Genomic DNA, 9,365 nt, shown 5'->3' with positions numbered 1-9,365 from the left:
TTCAGAATTTGATTATTGGGGCCATTTTTACCTACCTGTCATATGGGGCCATTTTTACCGGGGCCATTTTTTCCGGGGCCATTCTTACCGTACACCAGTTTTGTCTACCATACTTACTGGTTGGGGTCTTTGCAGCATCACTCCAGCCTGTGTCCGAATACAAGGGCCGATTATTGTCTTTTATGTTCGAGGGTTAAACAAAATTAAATCAATAAAATCCGTGCTAACAGACAGCCAGCGGTGAATATATAACCTCCTTTGGCTGAGGTAATTAATTGATTAAAAAGAATTGCGTATTTATACTTTCTCTTTCTTACAGGATACTACATTTACATTGAAGCTACAAGCCGGAGTAACAATGACATTGCCCGTATTTGGACACCGCCATATGCTGCAACAAACGGCCTATGCATCGAGTGGTTCTACCACATGTACGGGGAAGCAGTGAACACATTGAATGTGTACGCAGTCGATTCAACAGGTATTGTTGGTTCACCCGTGTGGACTAAAACAAATAACCAAGGAAACAATTGGATACTTGGAAAAGTCTCAGTTGCAGTATTCGGTATCTATCGAATACTGTTTGAAGGAATTATAGGAAGTAGTTTCACAAGTGACATCGGCTTAGATGACATCAGGATCACAAATAGAGAATGTTCATTACCAGGTAAGCCTAAAGCTAATTTCCTGAAATAATGTTCCATTAGCAATTTTGCTGCTTCTTTTGCCGCCATAGCTGACTCTATTTTGGCGTATACCGTATTCTCTGCATACACAAATATCTTTTTCTGCCGTCGCTTAGTCTAACTTATACTATCGCATACTATCCATCTGAATTATCACATATCAATACTCCTTGATAAAATATACATTACAGCAATTGTTTTAACCTAAAATTTATTTTGTATGTAATTGTAAACTTCCAGATAGTTCCTTGTGTGATTTCGAAGATCCGAATATTTGTAACTTCGTGCAAGACACTATGGACGATTTTAATTGGACAAGAGGATCTGCATCAACAGGTTCAACTAATACTGGTCCATCATTTGACCACACACTGGGAACTTCACAAGGTAACAAAGAGCGACAACATGTTTTTTATATTTATTAATTTTAAATTGTGAAATGGGGAGTGAAAATAAAGCAAAGCACGAAATATTTAAATAATAATATCTGCAAATATATAGATGTCCCCCAATCAGATATCAGATGCTGTAGGTTTTATTTTCATTATGAATATTAAGGAGACATAATTCAATGAAATGAATCTCAAGCATTATGCTTTGCCTACTTACAGGAGGTTACTACTTGTACATTGAAGCTACAGGCAGGAGTAGCAATGACATCGCTCGTCTTTGGACACCGTCGTATCCCGCATCGAAAGGTCTATGCATTGAGTGGTTCTACCACATGTACGGGAACACTGTGAACACATTAAATGTGTACGTAGTCGATTCTACAGGCACAGTTGGCACACCGGTGTGGAATAAGACTAATAACCAAGGAGACACTTGGTTGCTAGGACAAGTCTCAGTTGCAGAATTCGGTATCTACCAGATATTGTTTGAAGGAATTAGAGGAAGTGGTTACACAGGTGACATCGCTTTAGATGACGTCAAGATCACTAATGGCGCATGTGTAACACAACGCAAACCTAAAGGTACATCTCATTATTATTCCACAAATGGAACTTTATTGGCCTGAAAAGTAAAACCTACAGACCTAGACTTGCATTTCCCAACCTCACTTTTTTCCAGCTCCCAACTGGTATTCCCGATCTAGCATCTATAAAACATTTTCCAACTCGTAACTTTAGTTTTTCCATTTACCAAATATAGCATTTTCCAACCCGCATCTAGAATATCTCACTCGCATTTCTCAATTTGCATTTTCCAACTTGTAATTAATAAATGAAGTTAACGAATAGGCCTACGAATAAGAAATAATATAGTATAGGCCTTGTATTATTATTACATTATTATTATTATTATTATTATTATTATTATTATTATTATTATTATTATTATTATTATTATTATTATTGTTATTATTATTATTATTGTTATTATTATTATTATTATTATTATTATTATTATTAGTAGTAGTAGTAGTAGTAGTAGTAGTAGTAGTATCACTACTACTAGAGGTGCGCTTGCTTCGCTAGCTAGTATGTTAAATATCGCAAATAGTTTTTATAAAATATAACAATTATGCATGATCACTAAAAGAAGATTGGCCTAATGACAGACAAAATACACGGAAAGTCAACGAAACTTCACGAAAATTTATCACGTTAGGCCTACCGTATTTTTCCAAGACAATTCATAAATGTGGTAGTGAACGAAATACATTTACCGTGTTCATGCTTAATTTTAAGTCATGTTTGTGTTGAATTATGGTAGGGTATGTTGAGGTATGATTAGAGGTCATGACCCTCGCTGTCACATATTGATGAATTAGGAGACAGACAGCTAACCTCACAAATTGATGAATTATGGGACAGACAGCTAACCAAATTGAAAGTTGTTAAAACTGTTGATTGAATTGGACCGTGTTGTGAGTTAGTAGGCATTGAGGTTGTTTTTTTGTTTGTTTGTTTGTTTGTTTTTTTTTAAATTTGTTATAAAAACCCCTTTGATACATGCTAAGTCTTCAAGTCACACATGGAGAGCAAGGTCTCATTTAAGCTTCGATTTTTCAGCTTAGTGTTTGAAAAAATATAAGTTTGGTCGGGCAATTTTTTTGTGTAAGGAGGGGACGATCAAAACACCTGACGACACGGCTAGCGAATGCGGTTAATCCTATACGAATAATAATAATAATAATAATAATAATAATAATAATAATAATAATAATAATAATAATAATAATAATAATAATAATGTTTGTAATGAATATGCGAAACCTGTGTTAGAGGTAGGCAGCCGTTATGTGATATGCAGGTCTGCTCAGAGACAGGTGAACCAGATGGAAACAATAAAATTTAATGAAATTTCATATTATTTCATATCATTTCATTTCATATGTTTCATATCTTTTTATTTACTGTATTTTCATAGTATTATTTCTAGAATGCATGGCAAAGGGGTAAGGCAGGGGCATATATTATTTCATCTACACTAAATGAACAGTTTCCCATTGCAAACTGTGCTGACAGTCAGCCAATAACTCGTTATATCACTGTCTTTCATATTGGTGACAATGTCTTTTTCCATAAAAGAATATACACAAAGATGCTCTACGTAAACTATTTCTCTTCGGAGACTTATTGAGTAAAATGTTTGTGTTAAAATGAAATCCAGTTCCTCGATATGGTTTGAACATTGAATAAATTTAACGTTGTGCTGTGTTTTTTATTTTCAACCAATGCAACTATATTCAGTTATTTTTTGTCTTGTGTATTACAGCCTTTTCCCAATGTGATTTCGAATCTCCGAGTAGTTGTAACTTTGTACAAGACACTAACGACGATTTTGATTGGAGCAGAAGATCTGCATCAACACCCTCAGTTAATACGGGTCCTTCATTTGACCACACACACGGAACTTGTCAAGAAGGTAACAGAAGTGATACCACATATGTTCAATATATAAAATTGTAAAAGGTTACAAATTAAAGCAGAAAATACAATGTAACAATGTAGAATAAATACACAACAAAGCACAACCAAACAGGTATACCTCACGAATCAACTACAAAATGTTGTAAGTTTCATTTTCAGTTTGTTGACATGATTTTACATAATTAAATTAATTGAATCACAAGAACTACGCATTTATAATTTTGCTTGCTTGCAGGAGGCTACTACATGTACATTGAAGCTACAGGTCAGACTTGGAATAACATCGCTCGTCTTTGGACACCGTCATATCCTGCCACGAACGGCCTATGCATCAAATGGTTCTACCACATGTACGGTGCCACAGTTAACACTTTAAATGTGTACATAGTCGATTCTACGGGTGCTGTTGATTCACCAGTGTGGACCAGAACAAATAACCAAGGAAACTTTTGGATACTTGGGCAAGTCTCAGTTTCAACATCCGGTATCTATCGGGTAATGTTTGAAGGAATTAGAGGAATTGATTTTACTGGTGACATTAGTTTAGATGATGTCACGATTACCGATGGAGCATGTTCCACATAGTGCTCTAAATCTGGACAATACTTTAAGGGTAGATTGTTCGTTAGTATTCGTGATAATGTCAATGAATGCTTTGATCGATTGTTCTTTTCAGCTATGCAAATAAGTAGAAAGAAAACATTAGCTAGGTCAGGGTAGTACATAATATTATAATAATGTAATATGGCTGCCCCTTGGTCTTATTAACGCTCCTCATTCAATATAGAGCACGCACTGTATTCGTAGTTTTCAAAAAATAAAAAATATGCACTAATATCGGTGTATACGTGTGAAGTGTAAATTATTAGGGATCTGGCAAAATCATGATGTTCGGTGTCTATAAGGTGTAATATGTCTGCCCTTGGTCCTGTTAACGCTCCTCATTCAATATAGAGCACTGTATTCGTAGTCTGTAAAAAACAAAAAATACTGCACTAATACCGTTGTATACGTGTGAAGTGTAAATTATTAGGGATCTAGCTTCGGTGTCTATAAGAATACTTATAACTATAGACTGGTATTAATTATGGCCTTCATGTTTCTGAATTTATAGAAAAATTAAGAAAGATTACGTTAAATGTTTTAGAATGAATGTACAGTTACTGTATGCTTTTTCATATCTTAATAAATGATTCCTAGGTATCCAGACATCAAAGTCCTGTGCTTGATTTAACCAATATTCAATTAAATTATAAATAATATTATCAACATCATCGTCTACAAGAAAAAAACCTTAGCAAGAATAAGAATTTACCTAATCTACCAAAGAATACCAACAATGTGAAAACATCAGTTACCGATTCCAGTAAATCTAAAACTGTAGTCAGACTTTTACCATATCCAACTACAGCGACTGAACTATCTGTCCTCCAACGTTGTCTCTCAGTCTGCCCTATCTGTACCCATGGACAATACTCACATTTACAGAAACAATAAAGCTTACGCATTCTCCGGACGTCTACAAATTGAATGAGAATTTACTCAATTTTTTGTTTTATAATGATGATAACCAGAGGTGACGGAAGTAGAGGGTGCTGCGTTATGGAGAGTAATGTGTAACTGGAAGTGGTGTGCATTCAGTTGGTTGTTACCATGCGCCAGTGATGTTGGAGTACATCAACATGAAACTATTTATGCAATGCATGAATAAAGTTCGGGGTTTGTCGAGTAGTAAAATTATCGTTGCACATTTTAAGTGCTCCAGTTACTCCATGCATAAGTGAGCTAAATTAGGTAATTAATTAGCGAAGATATGGAGAATATATATTCCGAAGTACGGTGCTGATGAGCCAAGAGAGATGCAAATGCTTTGTGAAAGTGAGTGCGCCGCGTTGCTCATTTTCACAAAGGATTACACGCAGCTCGTTACCTAACAATATGCAAATGTTACATGAACACCCGGAAAGGAAGGTGCAATTTCACGTTCTGTTGCCTAGCATACCAGTGGTGGCGCCAGAGGGGCTGGCGCCACCACTGTAGCATACGTCTGTATTGTAGCGTAGGGGTGGGGGAACGGTAAGCATAAGTTGGTTTGCCAACAATATTCAAATGTTACACGTTCTGTTGCCTATCCTACTGATGTACTGTGTAGCGGGCGACGGTCTGTTGTCCAACCTACTATGTACTGTGTAGCGGAAGACGGTGAGGCTACTTTTTATTAAGACTAGGCCTAAGTAGACAGTGCAAATATGTGATAGAAAGTACACTTTCGAAAGAAATAAATTAATATAAAACAAAATTTAATAAGAATAATACAGTTGCAGACATAACGGTACCTTAAGTATTATACTATGCTAACAATGCGGCTCTTGTAGCCCTAGATAAGTAAGGCATCCATGTGCTAAGCAGTGGTAGTTTATCCATGAAAAAAGGACACCGGGAAAGTTTGCCTTATCTGGAAAAGGTGTATGGAACGCCGTTACTGCCTTTGGTGGCTCTTTTCCGTTCGGCGCATTTGCTATTCGGCCCTTTTAACATTACGTTCGGTGCTTTTACATTACGTTCGGTTCTTTTAACATTACGTTCGGTGCTTTTAACATTACGTTCGGTGCTTTTACATTACGTTCGGTGCTTTTACATTACGTTCGGTGCTTTTAACATTACGTTCGGTGCTTTTAACATTACGTTCGGTGCTTTTACATTACGTTCGGTGCTTTTTACATTACGTTTGGTGCTTTTTACATTACGTTCGGTGCTTTTAACATTACGTTCAGTGCTTTTAACATTACGTTCGGTGCTTTTATCATTACGTTCGGTGCTTTTGCCACACTTATGGATCTTTTATCATTTGGTACTTTTTAGTTTTACCTTTCGGCACTTTCATCATTACGTACGGTTCTTTTATCATTCGGTGCTTTCATGACCTTTGTCATCGGGTCAAGTGGAAAAAATCAACGGCTGTGGGAACGAGCCTAGTAGAACTTGCGCGTTCCTTCTCTCTTTCTTCATGCCGTCGATCGTTAAAAAGCGAGGAAAGACAATGACCAAGTCTACTGTTCCGATTTAATTTTAAATTGTTTTGCATTATATGGCCGTTTGCTGTTTGGTTTTCCCATTTGTCTTGTTAATATATATTATCCAGAATCTTAAATTTTAGTGTTTCTAAGGTCAACTTCTTAGTTTAATTACTGTTACGCTATATTATATTCATGTTTTGAAACACAGGTGGGCACGCAATCTTCATATAATATATATATATATACATAATATACATATATATATATATATTTATATATATGTATATATATATAAATAATAATAATAATAATAATAATAATAATAATAATAATAATAATAATAATAATAATAATAATAATAATAATAAATAATAATAATAATAATGCTGTAAAGCAAAATATACAACATGGTAGGCCTAAATAACAATTAAAATAATATCAGATGCCCGCAAGACGGAAAAAAATTGGCCGCAGATCGGGAGTTCTAAATGTGGAATTGTGGATTTTCTCCCCAAGAGATGGGTGTTCTCCCTGTACCCTCCCACTACACTGGCTCCACCCCTGCTTCACGAATTGCCTTTTTCCAACTTGGGACCCCTGCAAATGTGTATCTTTGTTGTAATATAAATGCTAAGTTTTTATTATTTATTTGAGGTATTTATTAAAAATTCAACATCAAAAACATACATAGCAGCAACAAAGGCTGAATTGCGTATGAATTAAGAAGTAAGAATTAAATAGATATTATATAATATTAAAAAGGTAGACAAAATAAAAAGACAAAGAAATAAATACCAATATCAAAATACGAGATAACCACGGGAGGAGCATTTGTAAAACGACCGGACAGTAAAGGGAGGGGAAAATTAATCAATCAACTGGAGAGGGAAATTTTGAGTTTAACTTTTATTTATTATGTAAGCCAAAAATAGGATCGGACTTGTTTGGAATCGTTTGGTTACCGGTAATTAATTAATTAATTAATTACGTTTCTTTTATTTAAATAAGCCTGCTTCTTCATATCCGGAATAAAAAAGAGTCCGCCTTAGTTATTTTTGTTTTCAATACTATGTCTATAAATCTTATATTTCTATTTGCCCTAAAATACCCCCAAAATCTTGTGGAAATAAACTAGAACGTACCCTTTCCCTTTCAAACTTAGGGACAAGAAAATGTAGATCCAGGTCTTCTAATACTGTTTTGATTGATCGAGACATTTTTGTTTTCGTTAGTTATTAATTTTATTACTAAGATAATCACATGTCGAATATGCTTTGTTACGCACGATTTTCCACTAGGCTCATTCCCACAGCCGTTGATTTTTTCCACTTGACCCGATATCAAAGGTCATGAAAGCACCGAATGATAAAAGAACCGTACGTAATGATGAAAGGGCCGAAAGGTAAAAGCACCAAATGATAAAAGAGCCGAAGTGTGGCAAAAGCACCGAACGTAATGTTAAAAGCACCGAACGTAATGTTAAAAAGCACCGAACGTAATGTAAAAGCACCGAAAGTAATGTTAAAAGCACCGAACGTAATGTTAAAAGCACCGAACGTAATGTAAAAGCACCGAACGTAATGTAAAAGCACCGAACGTAATGTTAAAAGGGCCGAATAGCAAATGCGCCGAACGGAAAAGAGCCACCAAAGGCAGTAACGGCGTTCCATAAAGGTGACGTATTCTTATGATGTATGCATGTTAATTATAATATTTTTATGAGTGTGACGTCGACAAAAAAAATAAAAATTTAACTATAAGTTTATTCAATAAAAACGAATTGAGGGTTGCACCATCTGCTTGCCATACAATTATTACAGCTCCCACAGACGTCTTAGTCGAGAAATACGGGTAGCTTAAGTTTTTCTCGCAAATCTGACTTCAAAAGCGTTCCTCTCCTGATTTTGAGTTGTGCTTTCGACATGCCGCTGAGGGCGGCGTTCTGTGAACCCTGCGTCAAGGATAGTAACTATGAAGAGTTTCTCTAAGAATCACAATAACTTAGCCTAGCATAGTTCTAACCTGATATGTACAGAGAAAAGTAAATATAATTTCTTCTTGAATCTTAATCTATAACTAAACATCGTGTTGTGTTGTAGGAGTGGTAGACTTACCACAAGTTTTTTTAATTATTTTTCTCATTCTGGACATCGCCACCGACGAGCGAGTAAGCAGAAAAAAACAAATCGAGTATGAGACGCCAATTAAATTAGGTATTACGCGCGCACTAAGTGCAGTAAAGAGTGAGTAACACAAAAGTAGGGCCTGGAACTCAAGCTATAGGAGTGGCTGTGATATTGCGATCTAGGGGAATATCTGCTGGGGAAGTTCGCCAGAGAATCATTGACCTATCAACTAAAAATATTGTTCCAGTCCCTAATGGATCTAACAATCGTCTGTTTTTTTTTTATTGAATAACCATGTATTCAGATTGAACCAATTAGTCACCAAGATACTGAGATTGACAGGCTACGTTTGATACTAACGTATTACCTGTTACCTGGAAGTAGCACCCGTAACTTGCAGATTTGCTGTTACAGTACGCCAGTAGTCTCGGTCTTCTGCTTCTCTTGCACATTTTACATAGTTATGTTTTGTCCATTTCTGTATATCCCTTATCCATTTTTTTCTAGGCCTTCCTTTAGTTCTAACTCCTTCTACTTTTACTTCTATGAGAAATTTCTGTAGCCTCTTTGCTCTGACAACATGACCAATCTTTCTTCCCATTATATTTCTTTATTATTATTATTATTATTATTATTATTATTATTATTATTATTATTATT

General features: G+C 35.4%; 1 protein-coding gene across 1 annotated transcript in view; it reads left to right on the top strand.

The window, feature by feature from the left end:
* LOC117119636 (MAM and LDL-receptor class A domain-containing protein 1-like) overlaps nucleotides 1-4,322 on the top strand; it is a 25,510-nt gene extending 21,188 nt beyond the window's left edge. The window contains exons 6-10 of the mRNA XM_033264468.1: nucleotides 320-667; nucleotides 927-1,073; nucleotides 1,298-1,660; nucleotides 3,408-3,557; nucleotides 3,798-4,322. Of these exons, the coding sequence (XP_033120359.1) occupies nucleotides 320-667; nucleotides 927-1,073; nucleotides 1,298-1,660; nucleotides 3,408-3,557; nucleotides 3,798-4,147 (1,358 nt within the window). The 3' untranslated portion in view covers nucleotides 4,148-4,322. The remainder of the gene's footprint in view (nucleotides 1-319; nucleotides 668-926; nucleotides 1,074-1,297; nucleotides 1,661-3,407; nucleotides 3,558-3,797) is intronic.
* Nucleotides 4,323-9,365: the final 5,043 nt, after the last annotated feature.

Source organism: Anneissia japonica, unplaced genomic scaffold (genome assembly GCF_011630105.1).
Source record: "Anneissia japonica isolate Jap-2015-1 unplaced genomic scaffold, ASM1163010v1 scaffold287824_len104088_cov138, whole genome shotgun sequence".
Lineage (NCBI taxonomy): Eukaryota > Metazoa > Echinodermata > Crinoidea > Comatulida > Comatulidae > Anneissia > Anneissia japonica.
Note: the sequence above shows the minus strand (reverse complement) of the source record. Positions and strands in the feature narration are given on the sequence as shown.